Raw genomic sequence first — 18544 nt, forward strand, 5'->3', positions numbered from 1 at the left:
TTGGAGGATTCAATCAAAATTCCAGGCAGGAGAGCTTCTAGAGAAAGTGACCAGCTCCTGTAAGAGTAGAGCTGCGGAGGAGACGGGAGGGGAGGAGAGGCCAGCTCCCGGAGGTGGGAAAAGCAAGGGAAAGGTCTGGGGCTGGAGTGGGTCCCTTGGAGCGAGACGGCGCAGCTCATGCCACCCAGCGGAGACAGGAGATAGGGCCCGAAGGGTGCGGAGGGCTGGGCACTCCTTCCCGCGGCCCCAGGCATCTCTACCGCCTAAACGCCGACTCCAAACGTCCTGCAGCATTTGCGGGCGCAGAGAAACGCGGGGCCTCAACAATCAGACACCCCGACTCCCAAACCCCCCGGTCACTACGGCCGCGCCCGGTCGCCGGCCAGACACAAGTCCTGTTGCACTAGCCAGGGGACACTCTCCAGACCCGTCGAGCTAGCCCCGCCCCAGGCCCGCCCCTACCCGCCCCAGGCCCGCCCCTACCCGCCCCAGGCCCGCCCCTACCGGAAGTCCAGGCCCGCCCCTACCGGAAGCCCAGACTATCGAGCCACGCCCTTTCCCGCCCCGCCCCAAGCAAGGCCCGCCCCGCCCCAGGCCCTCCCCTACCGGAAGCCCAGGCCTGCCCCTGCCGGAAGCCCAGGCTATCGAGCCCCGCCCCTTCCCGCCCCGCCCCTCAACTCTCAGAGGGGCCCCTCCCCTGCCTGGGTCCGCCTCTTGGTCGGGCCCCGCCCCCGTAGGCGTGGCCTGTGCCGCTACCGCGCCCCACCAAGGCGGTCTAACTCCTCCCACGGCCAGCCCACCAAGTTCCCGAGAGAGCTCCCCGAGTGTGCTGGCCAGAGCCTCTTCCCTCGCGCCGCCCGGTGCCCTCCGTGTCCCCGCCGCGCTGGACCGGACATGCTGCCCGACTGCTTGTCGGCGGAGGGCGAACAGCGCTGCCGGCGGCTGCTGGCGGGAGCCACGGCCCGGCTGCGCGCGCGGCCTGCGGCGGCCGCGGTCCTCGTGCCGCTGTGCTCGGTGCGCGGGGTCCCGGCGCTTCTCTACACGCTGCGGTCCAGCCGCCTGGCCGGGAGGCACAAGGGTGACGTCAGGTACACCTGCGGGACCTCCTTTCCCTTCTAGGAGGGCGCCGCTAAACCCCGGAGACCGCCGGGTCGTGGGCAAAGCACTTAGCCTCCCCGAGCCTTGGTTTCCGCCTCTGCAGAATGGGTCTAGGTAGAGCCCGTCGCCCAACCGGCTGCGGAGGGAGTCAACAAACCGCATCCCTCCGCCCGGAACCTGGCGCCGCAGATACTCCTGCCCCGGCCCCGCCGCACGGATCGCTCGAAGCGCGGGCGGTGGACACACGGTAGCTCAGCTGATAAAGACTCCGCCTGCAATGCAGGAGACCCCGGCTCCATTCCTGCGTTGGAAGATCCCCTGGAGAAGGGATAGGCTACCCACGCCAGTATTCTTGGGCTTCCCTGGTGGCTCAGACGGTAAAGAATCCGCCTGCGATGCAGGAGACCTGGGGTTCGATTCCAGGGTGGGGAAGATTCCCCTGGAGGAGGGCATGGCAACCCACTCCAGTCTTCTTGCCTGGAGAATCCCCATGGACAGAGGAGCCTGACGGGCTACAGTCCACGGGGTCACAAAGAGCCGGACACGACTGAGCGACCAAGCACACACACTAAAAAGGCAGAACTTCGCCCCTTCCCTGCGACTGCAGGAGGATTCGTCTCCGGGAGCCAAGGGGGAGCGCGAGAGCGCGAGGCGGGGCTATCTGGCTTCCTGCCCAGACCGCCCCCTCCCCGAAACTGGGGACACCCTAGGGTCGCTGTCAGCGCCTCTGGGGCCACCCACGATAAGCCCAGTTAGTGTGTCTGAGCCCTGGGGGTTGTCCCCCTTACTCCTGTTGTTCAGGGAGGTAAACCGAGCCTGCAGAGGCCGTGGGGCTTGCCCAGCCCTCTCTGCAAACTAGGGGCAGAGACGTTTTTTTTAGGCAAGTCCCTGCCGCAGCGGCCACCCCCAGCCCTTCATGGCCCCAGTGGCCCATGAAGGAGGCTCCCTCTGCCTGTTCAGTTTCCCAGGTGGCAAGTGTGACCCGGCTGACCGGGACGTGGTGCACACGGCCCTGAGGGAGACTCAGGAGGAGCTGGGCCTGGCTGTACCAGAGGAGCAGGTGTGGGGAGTCCTGCGGCCCGTGCACGACCGGGTAAGCCCTTCAGGCCCTCACCCTGCTCAGCCTCTCTGCTCGCCCCGGGCTAGGAGCAGGGTGCTCAGGGACCAGGACTGTGGCAGTCACCGAGGGCGGTGGGGTCCCAGACAACCTGCCCGGATGTCGTGTTCCAGCCTCCCACACCCGTCGGGAAGGGGCCAGGGGTATTTGATTCCCCTTTCATGGGGGATGCTGAGGCTCTGTCCTGGGATGGAGGTGGTTCCAGGTGAACCAACTCCTCTCAGCTTGGTGGACAGATGTTGGGAAGGGCATCGCAGGCTAGGCAGGGGAGATTTGAGGGTGGTAAAAGTAAGGGAGAGCAATGGCCCAGAGGCCCGAGTGGGTCTAGTGTGTTGAGGGGGCCTGAGCCAGTCAGCATGGCTGGAGCAAGTCCACGAGCAGGGCTGGGTGGGCCTGGCCTGCGTGGCTGTAGGCCCCAGAGGCCTCCCCTTAGGCTCCCCTGGCCCAAAGCTCCACCAAGGCCTTCCTTCCCCTGACGGCCTGCCCCCCTCCTGCCACAGGAAAAGGTCACAGTGGTGCCTGTGCTGGCTGGTGTGGGCCCACTGGATCCCCAGAGGCTCAGGCCCAACCCTGAGGAGGTGAGTGGGGGCATCTGGGGTAGGGAGGGCAGGTTGTCCCCATGGGGAAGGCTGCAGAGGCCAGCGCTCTGTCTACCCTCTCACTGCCTCCTGCCCACAGGTGGATGAAGTGTTCGCCTTGCCCCTGGCCCATCTGCTGCAGGAGCAGAACCAAGGTTACACCCACTTCTGCCGCGGTGGCCACTTCCAGTACACGCTGCCTGTCTTCCTACATGGGCCACACCGGGTCTGGGGGCTCACAGCTGTCATCACCGAGTTCACCCTGAAGCTACTGGCCCCTGGTGTCTACCAGCCCCGCCTGGCCGGCCCGGAGCTGCCCCGGGGCTGAAGGCCTGGCCCCGAGCCGGCCCTGCCTCTGCCTGGCCAGGCTGGCTCCTCTCCAGGACTGAATAAAGAGTCTTTCCCAACACCGTGGCAACTGCATCTTCTGCACTGGAGCCCTGACCTTGGGCAGAGTCCATGGGACAGCTGGCCTGCTGGCTGGGGCACCTTGGGATAATCACGCTGTCACTGCTATGCACGCATACTGTGTGTCCGGCATCTGGCGTCTTTTCTCTCATCTCACTCCCTCACCACAGCCCTGTGAGGTGAGACCACTGCTGTCCCTGGGTAGTGAGACAGGATCAGGGAGGGCAGACACCTTGCCCAAGGTCACCCCAGTTGGGGATTTGAACCAGGCCCTGTCTGACTCCAGAGCCCAAACTCCTAGCCACTACAGCCACTGCAGAACTGTCTTCCAACCCTGGCCCACCCTGTGCCGGGCAGCAGGCATCCAGAGAGGAGCCCTGCGTCTACCTGCAAACCTGTGACATGCCGCACCAAGTGCTGTGCACTGGCCAGATGCTGCCCTGCCCTCACGGGTGCTCAGCCTCAGGGAGACCTTAGACCAGGCCACACAGATAATCGTGTGATTACACATTAATTACTCACAGATGTGTAATGGAATTACATATCCATCTTGTAAATCTCTGAGTTGAAGAGGTGGGCAGTCTGACCTGGACATGGCAGACTGGGCAGTATTAGGTAGGACAAGGGATAGAAAACGCCACCCAGTGGCTGACTTTGCCAAAGGGGGAATTCAGTTCAGTTCAGTCGCTCAGTCATGTTCGACTCTTTGCGACCCCGTGGACTGCAGCACGCCAGACCTCCCTGTCCATCACCAACTCGCGGAGTTCCCTCAAACTCATGTCCACTGAATCAGTGATGCCGTCCAGCCATCTCATCCTCTGTTGTCCCCTTCTCCTGCCTTCAGTCTTTCCCAGCATCAGGGTCTTTTCCAGTGAGTCAGTTCTTCGCATCAGGTGGTCAAAGTATTGGAGTTTCAGCTTCAGCATCAGTCCTTCCAATGAATAGTCAGGACTGATTTCCTTTAGGATGCACTGGTTGGATCTCCTTGCAGTCCAAGGGACTCTCAAGAGTCTTCTCCAACACCACAGTTCAAAAGCATCGATTCTTCAGCACTCAGCTTTCCTTATAGTCCAACTTCACATCCATTCATGACTACTAGAAAAACCATAGCCTTGACTAGGCAGACCTTTGTTAGCAAAGTAATGTCTCTGCTTTTTAATATGCTCTCTAGGTTGGTCATAACTTTTCTTCCAAGGAGCAAGCGTCTTTTAATTTCATGGCTGCAGTCACCATCTGGAGGAATGGTGGTTACAAACCCCACATATAGACTAGCTTCAGGCGTAGCTGGATCCAGCAGCTCCGGGGCACTCTTCTTTCTGTGCTATCCACTGTATCAGCCTCACTCTCAGGCGTATTCTCCACTCCCCAGAGATGAGAGGTGAGGAGACAACAGCTGTAGAACGGAACAGTACCAGCATCCCGTCAACAGAAAACAGCTTCTCTTTCTGGGCCAGTCTATCCCAGAGTTACACTTTCTTGGCTGACTTTGGGTCACACGACCTTCCCTGACCTTGTCACTTGGCTGCTGGACTTGTAATTCATTGATCAGCCGGGTCTGGGGCACAGGCCTGGGGAACAGGGTGAACCTCCTAGCATTAGAGTAGGGAAGGGGTGGCCCCCCAAAGGACCCCTGGAAAGAGAAAGGGAAGGTGAGCAGGCAAAAGGCAGCCACATTCCCCTGCAGAGTGACCTTGAGACCATAGATAAACAGGAGCAGGCCAGGTCAAAGGGCAAGGGAGGGATGTTGGGGCAAAAGTGCAACCCAGATTAGGACTTGAGCCCACAGCCTTATAATTGGAGTCACTCACCTGGTGTCTCTGCTTACTGAGGCTCAGGGTCTCGTGTTTCAGCACAGAAGGAATTCAGCGAGAGGCAAAGTGCTAGGCAAGAAGTAGGTTTATTAATATAGGACACTTGTGAGAGAGGAGGCTCAGCCCCAAGGATTAAGTGGGTTACATTTTTATAATCAAAGGCAAGTTGAGGAGAGGGGAAAGACCGCCTTCTCATTCTTCAAGTAGACCTCAGGCTTTCATGACTAGGTGGGCTTCCCTGATAGTTCAGTTGGTAAAGAATCCACCTACAATGCACGAGACCCTGGTTCGATTCCTGGGTTGGGAAGATCTGCTGGAGAAGGGATAGGCTACCCACTCCAGTATTCTGACATGGAAAATTCCATGGATTGTATAGTCCATGGGGTCCCAGAGTTGCACACAACTGAGTGACTTTCACTTTTCAACACTAGCTCCTCCTTCACATCAGATAGGAGAGTATCTGACCCTAGAAGGTCAAACTAGGACTGTCTCAGTACTTACTTAAATCAGCAGAATAATTTTTTTCTTTCACTTAATGACCTGGGGCATATGCTTCCATTTATGGCTTTATAGTTAAGCAAGCCTGCTTCGTCCCATGATGTTCTGATAGCTTTCTTGAGTGATCACTAACTTGCAGTGGTCCCCCAGAGTTCTCTAGGTTCCCTCTCTGTCTCTAGTCCCCTACTGGGACTTCTGCAACTACTTGTATAACTATCCTTAGTCTGTCCCTATCAGAAGGAGCGTCATTGACTCAATGGACCTGAACTGGAACAATCTCTGGAGGTAGTGAAGGACAGGGAAGCCTGGTACGCTGCAGTCCATGGAGTCACAAAGAGTCAAACACGACTGAGCGACAGAACAATCAGAAGAAGCAACACATGCACAAAGCTTGGGGTGTTCAAGGAAACGTGGGGGCAAGGGGCCCACCATTCAGAGGCCCATAGCGAGGAGCCAAGCCTCAGTGGTGGGTTAGGATTTTATTCCGAGCTGGGAGAAGGGGGAGAGGAGCCGAAGCGATTGGTTGATGTTTTAAAGGCTTAAGCCCCAGTGCGTTGAAGAAGGCAACCAGCCCGCACCGACGCTGCACCAGTTTTCTCGGAAAAGACAGGAGGTAGAGAGGCAGCAATGAATGTGGATCATGAAGTTAAACTATTAGTGGAGGAAATTCATCGTCTTGGTTTAAAAAATGCTGATGGAAAATTAAGTGTGAAATTTGGGGTCCTCTTCCAAGATGACAAATGTGCCAACCTCTTTGAAGCACTGGTAGGGATTCTCAAAGTGGCAAAACGAAGGAAGATTATTACATACTCAGGAGAGCTACTATTGCAAGGTGTTCATGATGATGTTGACATTATATTGCTTCAAGATTAATGTGGTTTGCATAGTTCTGTTTATTGTTTTTTGTTTGTTTCTGGTAAACTGGAATATTAAGTCAAAGGACAAACATACGCACCTACTTAATGTATTTTTATAGAACTTTATAAACAAAAGAAGACTCATTTTAGAAGTCCGTCCTTTTTTCTATCTTGAAAACAAATTTGTGTATTACACTGTAAAATGAACAAAACCTATTATTTTTCTCGGGAATCTGGTTGGAAAATGTAAACAACGTGGCTTTTTTGGTGGGGGAACCAGGAATGTTTGTTTCATAAATTATTCATAGACAATTTCTACAGATATTGGACATTCTGTGAAATCAAGAAACAAACTTGTAAGACTAGCTCCCACAAGGAACGTAATGTTTATGTAATAAAAACATATAACTCCCTTAAAAAAATAAAAAAATAAAGGCTTGAGCAGCAAGGGCACCAGGTTGCCTTTCCCCTCCTGCCTCCATGGAGCCCTCCCATCTCGCCTCCCCACTCCCCCCGTGACTCCCCACCCGCTCCCCCCAGCCCCCTCTCTCTCACCCCTCCTTGCCGCCCCCCTCTCCTGTCGCCCTTCACACCTCTTGTGTCACCTCTGGCCCTCCAGCCTCCTCACCTGGGAGCAGGGCCACATGATGGTGGTAAAAATAACTCTCCGAGAGAGTGCGAACTGCGGGGGGAAGGGACCCTTGGGGTGGAGGGCAGGGAGCTGCGGGCTCCTGGGCTCTGGGGCCCTGAGTCCCGCCCCTTCCGCCTCCCCCACGGCCACCCGCTGGCTCTCACCGGTCACCCCAGTCAGCTCCCAGCAGCCACCCAAGGCAGGTGCAGGCGCTCTCAGAGCGGTAAGTGCCCCCACTCCCGCCCCGGGCTGGAGGCCCCCACCCCACCAGCCTTGACCCTGTGCTCTGTCCTCAGGTCCCGGCTGCCTCCCAGGACCACCCCCCAGCGCCCTCAGTGATGCCCGCTGGCCCTGTGTGGTTGGCTCAGAGCCCTGCCCTCATCTGCGGTCCTCGGGGGCTTCTCTGAGTCCCCGCCCATGCCCGCGCCCCCATGGCGGGCCGGGGCCGGGTGAGCATGCAGGAGCACATGGCTATCGATGCGAGCCCGGGCCCCATCCGGCCCATCCGCCTCATCTCCCACTACTTCCCGCACTTCTACCCCACTGCTGAGCCCGCCCTGCGCCCCCCAGACCCTCGCCCCCCAGTGACCCCTGCCCGCTCTGCACCCCAGCCCCAGCCGGACCCAGAGCCAGAGGGAGACTCAGACGACAGCAGTGAGTGGGGACGGAGGGGGACAGAGGGCACACTCTGAGCTGTGCCCATCCAGGAAGGGGGTCGGGGGAGGCCAGGCTTCTGACCAGGGAGGGCCAGGAGGCATGGTGTCCGGCGGGGGTTGACACAGACGCTGACCTGTCTGCCACCTGCCCTAGCCGCCCTCTGCACCCTCGAGTTCACACTCCTTTTTGACGCGGACAATAGCACCCTGCACTGCACGGCTCACTGTGCCAAGGTGAGGAGGGGGCGGGCGGCGTCCCCGGGGCTTGGGCCTGCACCCCGGGCCTCTCCCACAGCCACTCTCCCTTCCCAGGGCCTCAAGCCGCTGGCCTCGGGCTCCGTGGACACCTTCGTCAAAGCCAACCTGCTGCCCGGAGCCAGCAAGGTGAGGGCAAGACGCAGGCCCCCACCGCTGCCCCTCGGCCAGGTACCCGGCCTGGAGTGCCCACCTGATCTGCCATGCCCCTCCTCCCCAAGGCCTCCACCTCAGGCCGGGGGCCCCTCATTGCTGGGATGGGGGGACCCAGGTGGGGCGCTGGGGCCCGAGGAGAGCTCTGACCCTCCCTGCATGGTCCTTAGGCCAGCCAGCTGCGGACACGCACGGTTCGGGGCACCAGGGGCCCTGTCTGGGAGGAGACGCTCACCTATCATGGGTTCACCCTCCAGGACGCCCGGCGCAAGACCCTGCGGTGAGGATGGGGCCTGGGCCACAAGGGGGGTGCCCGGGGCGGGAGCGGGGATGGGGGGCTGGCCTGGCTGGACTGACCCGGGCGGCCCCCAGGCTGTGCGTGTGTGAAGACCCATGGCTGCGGCGACGGAGGCGGGCGCCTCCCCTGGGAGAGCTGCGGGTGCCCCTGAGGAAGCTGGTGCCCAACCGGGCCAGGAGCTTTGACGTGTGTCTGGAGAGGCGGAGGCTGGTGAGTGGGGCTGGCACGCGGGGTGGGGCTGGCACTCGGGGTGGGGCTGGGGTGCAGACAGGGAGGGAGACCCGGGCGGCGTCCGGCCCCGGTGACTGGACTCTCCGCTCTTTCAGACCAAGAGGCCCAAGAGCCTGGACACAGCACGTGGCATGTCTCTGTATGAGGTCGGTGGGACGTGGGACCCAGAGGGGGGCGCTGGGCAGGGCCCTGGGCCCAGGGAGCTCTGAGAAACTGAGGCCCTCTCTCTCTCCGGGCCCGAGAACACTCGTAGTCTCAGGGGGACAGCCAGGCCCCAGGAGCTGTGGGGCACAAGGCCTCGGGGGGCAGAGACACAGGCCAGCTTGAGACAGAGGCTGAGCGGGGCGGTGGGGGCGGTTGGCCAGTGGCCCACACGGGCGGGGCAGGTCAGAGTTCAGGGGAGAACGGCTGTGGTGGGCTCACAGCCGCTAGGCCTGCCCCTGGGGCAGCGTGGGCACCGCTCCTGGGCTGGGAGCTCTGGACCGGCCCTTGTCAGGAGGGGTGAAGGGACCACGAGGGACTGGCAGGATGAAAGCAGAGACCTGGCCAGAGCCGCTGAAGCCCAGGGGCCCCAGGGACCCACAGAGCTGGGGCAGGGCTCTCCCCGCCCCGGTTCCCCCAGGACCTCAGGGCCAGGCGCTGCTGCCCTGCCCCCTAGTGGAGCCTGCGACTGTCAGTCAGGTCCAGGCTGGGGTACCCTCCTGGGGGAGCAGCCCTACTGCAAGCCCTTCCGCCCAGACCCCCCACATCAGCCCCCTCACCAGCACTCACAACCCTCCCCCCTTACTGAGAACTGAACCTGAGCAAGACTGTTGGGCTTTCTGCAAATCAAATCCCATGTGAGGTGTAGAAGCAAATTCTTTCCACGGTATCCTCCGAGTCCTTCTGGAAGCACCAGGGGCCAAGGGGGCAAAGGGCATTCAGCATCTGGCCCACGGGCTGTGGGGTGTGAGGAGGGAGGGTCTTGCAGCCGACAAGGCCTGTGTGTGCTTTGAGGAGGGACGACCCTCTGGGAGCTGCTTCCAGGCTTCCCCGAGAGGGAAGAGACGGGCCCCTAACGGAAGGCCACCTAGGAAGCTCCTATGCGTTTGTGACCCTCAGAGACATTAGTTGCCTCCCGCTCCATGAGAAACACAGCTGCAAATGGTGGGTCACAGGACCCGGACAAGCCCCCTCCCCTTCTCAGGCCCTGGAGGGTAGAGTTGACCTACAAGTCTCATTCCAGGGCACTAAGTCAGTGACTATCAGGAAACTGAACCACGAAATCAAACACTGGCCCCTGATTTCTTTGCGACCAGTTTGAGTTCTCCTGTCCAGGCCAATACTGGTGGGCGGCTGGGTGGTGGGCAATGCGGGGCTGACCCAGCCTTCCCCTGCAGCAGGAGGTGGAGGCAGAGGTGGCCTCGGAGGAGCGCGGGCGTGTCCTGCTGTCTCTGTGTTACAGCTCTCAGCGGGGTGGCCTGCTGGTGGGTGTGCTGCGCTGCGCCCACCTCGCCCCCATGGACGCCAACGGCTACTCGGACCCCTTCGTCCGCCTGTGAGTGTGAACCAGGCAGCCGGGTGGGCAGTGGGGGTTCCACAGAGCCCCTCCGCAGCTTGCCTCTCCGGGGCCACACCAAAACCAACCTCATCCCTTCCAGTTTCCTGCATCCCAACGGAGGGAAGAAATCGAAATACAAGACCAGCGTTCGGAAGAAGACCCTGAACCCTGAGTTCAATGAGGTAGGCTGGCCCGAGAGAAGGCAGTCCCAGCTGCTGGGGGAGGGGCGCCGGCATCCTGTCTCACAAAGCGCAGGCCCCAGCCGCCCTGGACCACTCGCCTGAGTCTGTTCCTGAAGCTGTGAAGGACTAAGGCCTCCTTTTCACCGCGTCCCCTGCAGGAGTTCTTCTACGCAGGCCCGCGGGAGGAGCTGGCCCAGAAGACACTGCTGGTGTCTGTATGGGATTACGACCTGGGCACGGCTGACGATTTCATTGGTGAGCGGGAATGCGGGGGAGCCGAGTCGGGGGGCGGGATTCCCACATGGCTCCTGACCTGTCCCCCTACCCAGGCGGGGTGCAGCTGAGCAGCCGGGCAGGCGGGGAGCGCCAGCAACACTGGCGTGAATGTCTGGGCCGCAGTGACCGCAGGCTGGAGCACTGGCACCCGCTGGACGGCGCGCCCCTCCAGCTCAGTGAATAGCGGGGCCCCCGGCCTGGCCTGCTCACTGCCCCTTCCCCAGGCTGACCCACAGCCTCTCTGCTGAGCTGGAAGGCCCCGGGCTGCTTCACCCCTGCTATTCAGCCCCTGGTCAATTGCTTCCTTCTTTCCCCGCTTTCGAATTCACCCCAGTCAAATCATGAAGCAATAAACCTCTCCTCCCAACCAGACCGGACAGTCTGTTTTTTCCCTGCCATCGTCTCACAGAGCAGAATGGGCCCTGCTCTCCTTGATTCCAGCCTTCAGAGGCCAGGCGCAGGTCTGGACCCCAGGTCAGTTTTCCCCTCCCAAATCTTGATTCCTGCACTGAGGGATAAATGCTCAGGGAGGTCTATGACAGGGGCTTTTGTAGTGGCTCAGTGCGTAAAGAATCCGCCTGCAATGCAGGAGACAAGGATTCAATTCCTGGGTCAGGAAGATTCCTGGAAAAAGAAATGGCAACCCACTCCAGTATTCTTGCCTGGAAAAAATCTCCTGGACAGAGGAGCCTGGTGGGTTTCAGCCCAAAGGGTTCCAAAGAGTTGGACATGACTGAGCATGCACAGTGTGTGACAGGTCGACACACAGAGACTCAAGGTGTTAATTCCCATCATGACCTTGTCCTGATCGATCCTTCCAAAGTCCCCCCGCCATCTGAGAAACAAGCCTCTGTGAATCAGGGGCTGCAGCAGCAGCGTGCAGATGAGCAAGGCCACAGAGAAGATGCAACGAGAGGGTGGGAATCGCTAGCTTTATTGTCCAGCCGTCCAGACAGACGGACACCAGCCCCGTGGGCTCAGGAAGCAGCCTGCCTGGCCTGGTGCTGCAGGGCAAACTGCTGCATCCGCTCCTCAAGCTCCGGCCGGAAGTGTCGTATCAGGCCCTGGGGTGGGAGGGGGTGCAGGGAGCGCGGTATGAAGCAGGGAGGGTCTGAAAGCCCCGCTGCCCCCCATACCCAGGCACTCACCCCCCATGCCCCTCGCGGGGCAGCATACCTGCACGGGCCACGCGGCCCCGTCGCCCAGGGCGCAGATGGTGTGGCCCTCGATCTGCTTGCTGATCTCCCATAGAGAGTCAATCTCCGCTGGCCGGGCGTCTCCCCTCACAAAGCGGGCCATCACCTTGTTCATCCAGTCCACACCTGCACCGGGGCAGCAAGAGACGGCCTGCTGACCCCTCCGGCCAGGGCAGGGGGATGGAACTCCAGGGATGCGGGTCATGGGGCGGGGGTGCTGAGAGAAGCCACAGCAGGCTGGGTACCCGCAGCAGTGTATTCAGGGTCCAGAGCCCACGCCACCTGTGCCCTGTGCCCCACCCAGGCCTGGCATGAGCCACAGAGAAACCCCCAGCCTGCCCAGCGCGCCTACCCTCGCGGCACGGGGTGCACTGGCCACAGCTCTCATGCTTGTAGAACTCGATGAGGCGGGCAATGGCTTTCACAATGTCCGTCTGCGGAGACAAGGCGCAGTGAGGAGGTGCCCGAGCCTGAGCCTCAGCCCCTGGCGGCACGCCCGCCCGATTCCAGCAGCGCTCTGGCCACCTCCACCCACCCCAGGCATCCTGCACTGCCAGGCTCCATGGGCTTTCCCCCGAGAGAAGCCTTGCCCCCCAGCCTCTCCCACCTCCCTGTATCTCGGGTGACAGGAATTGGGACCCAAGAACTGGCGGGTGTCTATGAGAAGCCTGGGCCGGGTTACCAACCAGGCTGACCTGAGGCAGGGGCTGGGTGGGGAGCATGGGCAGCCCTTCCTTACCGAGCGGTCCATGACGATCACGGCGGCTGTGCCCAGGCCTGTCTGCGCCTGTATCAGCGCGTCGAAGTCCATCAGCACCGTCTCACACACGGACTTGGGGATCAGCGGGGTGGACGAGCCGCCAGGGATCACAGCAAGGAGATTGTCCCAGCCACCCGTGACACCCCCTGGGGCCCCAGTCAGTCCCCGAGAAGATGGATGGTCAGGGAGGGGGCCGGCACACCTGTCAGCCCCCACCCCAGCCCAGGCCCCTGGGGCCCGCCCACCCCGCTGTCTGGCCCCAGGCCTCACCGGCGTGCTTTTCAATCAGTTCCTTCAGTGGCACAGACATCTCCTCCTCCACGGTGCAAGGGTTGTTGACGTGGCCAGAGATGTTGAACAGTTTGGTGCCTGAGTTGCGCTCTCGGCCGAAGCTAGCAAACCACGCACCCCCACGGCGGCAGATGGTAGGGGACACGGCCACCGTCTCCACATTGGCCACAGTTGTAGGGCAGCCAAACACTCCTGTGGGGAAGGAGGATGAGAACCTGGTGGATGGCACATCCCTGGTGGCTCCGTGGAAAAGAATCCACCTGCCAATGCAGGAGACATGGCTTCAATCCCACGTGCGAGGGGCAATGAAGTCTGTGCGCCACAGCTACTGAGCCTGTCCCCCAGGGCCCGGGAGCTCCACCACTGAAGCCCACGCGCCCTAGAGCTTGTGCTCAGCAGCAGGAGAAGCCATCGCAATGAGAAGCCTGTGCACCACAACTAGGGAGTGGCCCCGATTGCCACAAGGAGAGAAAAGCCTGCACAGCAACGAAGACCCGGCACAGCCAAAAGCAAAATAAATACATATATATATATATTTTTTTTTTAAAAGGAAACAAATCAGAGGCTGCCGGAGGCTGGGGACAGTTGGGGCAGGCCTCCTGGATGTGGCATCTGTCCAGGGTCTGCTTCTGTAGCAAACAGCCCTGCTTCCACCCCCATGTTACTCTGGTCCCTGGGAGCCCGATTCCAGCTGTGCTGCGTTTCCACCATCCTGCCCAAGCTCCCGGGGGCTGGAGCACACCCGGGTGTGTGGCCTGTGCCCTGGGGCAGGATGAGACTCCGGGAGCATTGGTGCAGCCTCTATGTTGTCCCCACCTACTCTCGGTGTCAGGCCCCCCAGTGCAGAAGGGACTCAGAAATTCCCCAAGAATGACCAGTGGCGACCTGAAGCCAGATCCCGGATTCCACAGGACAAGGCCCGGGATGAGGTCAGGCGCCAGGTCGTACCCACGTCTGCAGGGAAGGGCGGCTTCAGGCGGGGCTTGCCCTGTTTGCCCTCAATGGACTCGATGAGCGCAGTCTCCTCCCCGCAGATGTAGGCCCCGGCCCCACGCACCACAAACACGTCGAAATCGTAGCCGGAGCCGCAGGCATTCTTGCCAATCAGACCAGCCTCGTAGGCCTCTCGGATGGCTACCTGTGAGACAGGGATGTATGGACATGGTCCCCACGAACCCAGGACCACTGCGTGTGGGAGGGGGGGTACAGGCCCAGTGAGCACATCACCACGGTCCAGGGCCAAGGCTCCCTCTGGACACAGGCAGAGGATGTGCCAGGAGAAGGGTGGGGACTTTCACAATGTGTGTGCTACTTGTGCAACATTTAACAAATTCTCCAACTATAAGTATTTTTTAAAGACTTTAAGAAAATGATGAAATTTCAACAACTAGTTTCTCTAAGTAGTCAGTCGACGAGAGATTTTTCTTTGGCGTGTGTGTGGATTCCTGTCTTTACAATGAGGGAGTACTGCTTCTGAGAAGAGGAAAAGACCCTGGAGGATGATTTTTAAATATGTAATAACACACAAAATGCTACCATGTGCCAGGTTATGAACCTAATAGAAAGGTGAGGCTCTGGCCCTGGACCAATTACTACAGGCATCACTGGGCTGAGAATTACTGACATGACCTCTTGACCCTTCGGGAAAAATGCCCAGCCTACCCCCACCTCAGGAGCCCTGGAAAACCTCCCAGGCTGAGGCTCTGGGACACAGAACGAGATGGAAGCTTTGGGGTGCACGTCCCACTCAAGACACAGGCCAGCTCAAGAGATCCCCACCCTCCCAGCGCGACTCCAGATAGTTCCCACACGAGAACCTAGGAAGAACTCTGTCTGGGTTGGGGCATGTGAGTGCCCACTCAGCACCTGGCCCTCCCCCTGCCCACCTGCAGATTGGAGGCCTCGTTGTAAAACTCCCCGCGGATGTAGATGTAGGCAGCGCGAGCGCCCATGGCCCGGCCCCCTACTAGGCAGCCTTCCACCAGCTTGTGGGGGTCGTGGCGGATGATCTCTCGGTCCTTGCAGGTGCCCGGCTCCCCCTCATCTGCATTCACCACCAGATACTTGGGCCTGCGGGGGCCAGCAGGTCAGTCACGCCACAGGGCCACGAGGGTCAGGCTTTCAACCGTATGCCACCCCACTCCACCAAGAAACCTCAAACAGGTCTTATCTGACAGCCAATCCTTCTCTGTCCTCCCAACAAGTTCCCAGGGCTCTGCTTGCTCACCACCAAAGACGGGGAGCTCACTGCCTAGTCCACAGTGGGGCAGCTATGACCACCGGCAAGGTCTTGGTTCTACTCAGCCCAAATGCCTCTCCCAGTGCTTTCTCAAGAGCCCAAATCTGCTTTTGGTCACAATGAGCATTCTGTGAACCTCCATCATATCTCTGGAGCCAAAAGGAGACAGAGCTGACATTTATCATTTAATTTCTACATGCAGACCAAAGGGCAGGCCAAAAGTTGGTAGGCACAGTATCTCTTTAATCCCTGCACAACACGATATACATTTACAGAACAGAACACTGAGGTTCAGAAAGGCGAGGAGATTGCCCAAAGCTATATAGTTAAATGGCAGAGCCAGGAATTGATCAATTAAGTCTGCTGGGTTAAAATCTTGTGGAGACTCTGCTGCCCCTCAAGACTCCCCTGAGGAAAACGAGAGAACCGAGTCCCTGCTACTGGAGCTCTGGTAAGGTTTTCCCACTTCATTCACTCTTGGTTTCCAAGGAAACAGCCCCAAGGCCCAGGTAAGTCCCAGCTGCCCCAAGGTGCAACCCCATTTCTGCCTGCCTACACACACCTGCCATCTGAGGGCTTATTCATGAAGCTCCATTTGAGGCCAGTGGGGAAGCCAGCACCTCCACGGCCCCGCAAGCCCGACGTCTTGACCTCACCCAGGATCCAGTCAGGCCCCTTCAGCAGAATCTCCTTCGTTTTGTACCAGTCACCTCGACTCTGGGCACCTTTAAGCCTGGACAGGGTGGGGAAGGCAGTGAGGAGGAGGCCCTGCCTGGGGACCCACCAGCCTAAGGGCACCATCTCACCTCCAGTCATGGCGGCCATACAGGTTGGTGAAGATCCGGTCTTCATCCTTCAGTGAGCCAAAGGAGGTTTTCTTGGGCGCTGTCTGGGGACACAGAGCGTCAGTATGCCCAGCAGACCTCTGGGATTATGAGGGGCCAGGCCAGGAGCTACAGATTTTTGGGTCCCTTAATTAAGGAGGGCTGGACTGGGAGGAGGGCAGGGGCCAACGCTTCAGAACCTTTCACAACGTCATAAATACCATCACCACTTAGTAAGCACTTTCTGTTAGCAGGCACTAGGCTAAGCTTTTTATATCCAAGATCTCATTTCATTCTCATAACCCTGAGATAGGAATGATTTCCTCCAATTCACAGAAGAGGAAGCAAGACTCAGAGCAAAATGAGCTTACAAAAGGCACACAGCCTGAAGGAGCAGGTGGAATCTAAGCATGGGTCTGTCTGTGGCCAAAGCGCACACAGGATCCACAGCACAGACTACCACCCTGAGCCCAGCGTGATGTCATGTCCATTTATTTACTTGTCTGGCTCTGCTGGACCAAAACTTGATTTGGCCAAAGTCTTGCTTATATGACTAAACTCTGCTGGAGATATTTTCTGAAGGAAGAGGAATGATTCACTGGGGTTGGGACACAAAATGATGGCGGGAGACCAGCTCGGAATAAAACTGTTGAGGAGAAATGGCTCTGGAATCTCACGAGATACAGAGAGAACCCCAGCTGAGGGCTAAGGGGGCCTGGCTTCCAGACACCCACCCCCTTAAAAGCCAATACAGGGAGCAGAACGTTGAACGAGGAATGAGGAGGCGCACGGCCCTCTCCAAAGCTGTTTCTGCATCTGTAAAATGGGGCAATGACCCCTTCACGCGCTACAAGGTTGCAGCGAGGAAGGAATGAGACGAGGACGCTTTGCCACCTGCAAAATTTTCCGTTAGGTCGCGCATTGTTATTTAAGGGGAAGCCAAGGAGCCGGAGGGCTAGGGGCAGGAGAGAGTCAGCCTCCCGTTTGGGACCCGTTCCCTTCTACACTGGCAACCTTCCTATCAGAGGGGGAGATGAGAGGCTTCTCCAGAAGGCACTACGGACCCAGGGATGGCGCGCGCAGACGCGACAGCGAGACCCGGCCCGCGAGCGCCCCTGGTCCAAGCCAGGTCGGGCCTCACCGTGTCGCCGCTGAATCGCACAGACACCCGCGCGGGGAGCGACGCGCCGAGCAGCCGCCGTGCCGCCAGCATTGCGGGGCGGGGTGGGGGAGAGGCAAGCCGGTCACCTCCCACTGTCACCTTCACGGCTCTGAGGCTCAGGACCCGGCACGACCGAGACGCTAGGCGGCGCACAGGAAGAACGTCACACGCGCCCTGACGCCCGGGCGCGCCCCAACTTCCCCGCGCCGCTCCCGCCCCGCCCTTGGCCCCGCCTCCTCGAGGGAGCGCGGAGAGGCCGGAAGTGCTCTGTCTGGCGCTGAGGCTGCTGGGAGATGTAGTCCCGTGGTCCATCGGCCTGCCTTCTCCTGCCGCGGGGCTGGCATTTATTTACTGTCTTGCTCGCCGGCTCTGCTCTTTCGCATTTGCCTCCGGACTCTCAGCCTTTGAGCCCACTATGCAGCTGGACCCTCCTGCCTGCCTTGTACTGCTCTGGCCCTGTCCCAGCCCTGTCAGACTGTGAATTTACCCCCACCCACCGCGGGCACCCCTGAGCTCAGGGAAGCAGGGAGGCGGGGCAGGCAGGGGGTCTGCAGCAGAGTCTCCCAGAGGAGGGATGTCTAGAGTCCTAGGTTGGGGTGAGGCCAAGAGGGTGGAGATGGTCATCGGACGGCCCGTCCTCTCCCCAGTGCTGCTGCTCTCTCCGCACCGTCCCTCCCGCGGCGCGGGTCCGGAGAGTTTGGCATTTGGCGCTGCTGCTCAAGATCCTGGCGTGGTCCCCGCTGCCTTGGCAACCTGGCCCTGGCCTGGATGGAAGGACCCTGCCCCTCCCGCGCAGGGTCTTCTGGCCCAGGCCACGTCACCCCCCTTCTCCCCAGGACCTCTTCCGCTTGGGACTTTAGGGTGTTTCTGTCCCCAACACCCCCTCCACCCCCCACCCCCCCACCACCAGGCTCCTGTGACCTGAGATCTTCTGATCTTCGCCTTCCCCTGAAGTCTCCGAAGCTTGATTAACGTTTTAATCAATTTGTCAGTTCTCTGGAACGCTGTGGCTCTGAGTTCCAAGATAAGTATGTCTGTTTGAGTCTTCTCTCCCCAGCTCCTCAATTCTCTTATCCTGTGGTCATCCTTTTTAAAAAAAATTAAATTAACTTATTTTTTTATTTTGGCTGCACTGGGTCTTCCTTGCTGTACACAGGCTTCCTCTGGTTGCAGCAAGCAGGGCTGTTCTCTAGTTGAGGGCTCACTTTCCCTTGTGGTGGCTTCTCTTGTTTTGGAGCAGGGGCTCTAGGGCACTCGGGCTTCAGTAGTTGCTGCTCATGGGCGGCTTAGTTACCCCATGCATGTGGGATCTTCCTGGACCAGGGTCCCCTGCATTGGAAGGCGGATTCTGAGCCACTGGACTGCTGAGGAAGACCCATCCTTTCTTATCTTTCAAGAAATGTGCTATTTACAAAGTAATAGGCCCTTAATTTCTCATATATTTCCCACAGTAGCCCCGGATACTGTTAACTCCATTTTCTCC

At 59.4% G+C, this 18544-nt stretch overlaps 3 protein-coding genes and 1 pseudogene across 6 annotated transcripts; 3 read left to right on the forward strand and 1 right to left on the reverse strand.

Moving 5' to 3' along the window:
- Nucleotides 1-781: 781 nt before the first annotated feature.
- On the forward strand, nucleotides 782-3244 carry NUDT8 (nudix hydrolase 8). Its single transcript, XM_055415365.2, has 4 exons — nucleotides 782-1088; nucleotides 2059-2191; nucleotides 2716-2793; nucleotides 2894-3244. The coding sequence occupies exons 1-4, from the start codon at nucleotides 895-897 to the stop codon at nucleotides 3119-3121; spliced, it is 633 nt and encodes a 210-aa protein (XP_055271340.1). The 5' UTR covers nucleotides 782-894; the 3' UTR covers nucleotides 3122-3244.
- Nucleotides 3245-5548: 2304 nt separating this feature from the next.
- On the forward strand, nucleotides 5549-6813 carry LOC148773845 (costars family protein ABRACL pseudogene; annotated as a pseudogene).
- A 227-nt stretch (nucleotides 6814-7040) lies between these two features.
- Nucleotides 7041-10961, forward strand: LOC129548414 (double C2-like domain-containing protein gamma). 4 transcript variants are annotated; one of them, XM_088832105.1, is made up of 11 exons: nucleotides 7041-7221; nucleotides 7295-7652; nucleotides 7809-7888; nucleotides 7967-8080; nucleotides 8233-8342; nucleotides 8435-8570; nucleotides 8687-8737; nucleotides 9971-10128; nucleotides 10232-10313; nucleotides 10472-10568; nucleotides 10643-10961. In XM_088832105.1, the coding sequence occupies exons 2-11, from the start codon at nucleotides 7430-7432 to the stop codon at nucleotides 10771-10773; spliced, it is 1182 nt and encodes a 393-aa protein (XP_088688231.1). In that variant the 5' UTR covers nucleotides 7041-7221; nucleotides 7295-7429; the 3' UTR covers nucleotides 10774-10961. The 4 variants fall into 4 exon arrangements, with proteins under 4 accessions (XP_088688231.1, XP_088688232.1, XP_055270910.2 ...); XM_088832106.1 differs by having other exon boundaries at nucleotides 9974-10128; XM_055414935.2 differs by having other exon boundaries at nucleotides 7967-8038.
- A 539-nt stretch (nucleotides 10962-11500) lies between these two features.
- On the reverse strand, nucleotides 11501-17223 carry NDUFV1 (NADH:ubiquinone oxidoreductase core subunit V1). Its single transcript, XM_055415366.2, has 10 exons — nucleotides 17041-17223; nucleotides 15882-15964; nucleotides 15638-15808; nucleotides 14723-14906; nucleotides 13785-13974; nucleotides 12816-13028; nucleotides 12525-12691; nucleotides 12138-12219; nucleotides 11766-11911; nucleotides 11501-11653 (listed from the first exon to the last, which is right to left on the reverse strand). Exons 1-10 carry the CDS (start codon nucleotides 17110-17112, stop codon nucleotides 11567-11569), a joined length of 1395 nt encoding a protein of 464 aa, XP_055271341.1. The 5' UTR covers nucleotides 17113-17223; the 3' UTR covers nucleotides 11501-11566.
- Nucleotides 17224-18544: the final 1321 nt, after the last annotated feature.

The sequence above is a fragment of the Moschus berezovskii genome, chromosome 25 (genome assembly GCF_049115385.1).
Source record: "Moschus berezovskii isolate FMDL1 chromosome 25, NW_MosBer_1.0, whole genome shotgun sequence".
NCBI classification, from domain to species: Eukaryota; Metazoa; Chordata; class Mammalia; order Artiodactyla; family Moschidae; genus Moschus; species Moschus berezovskii.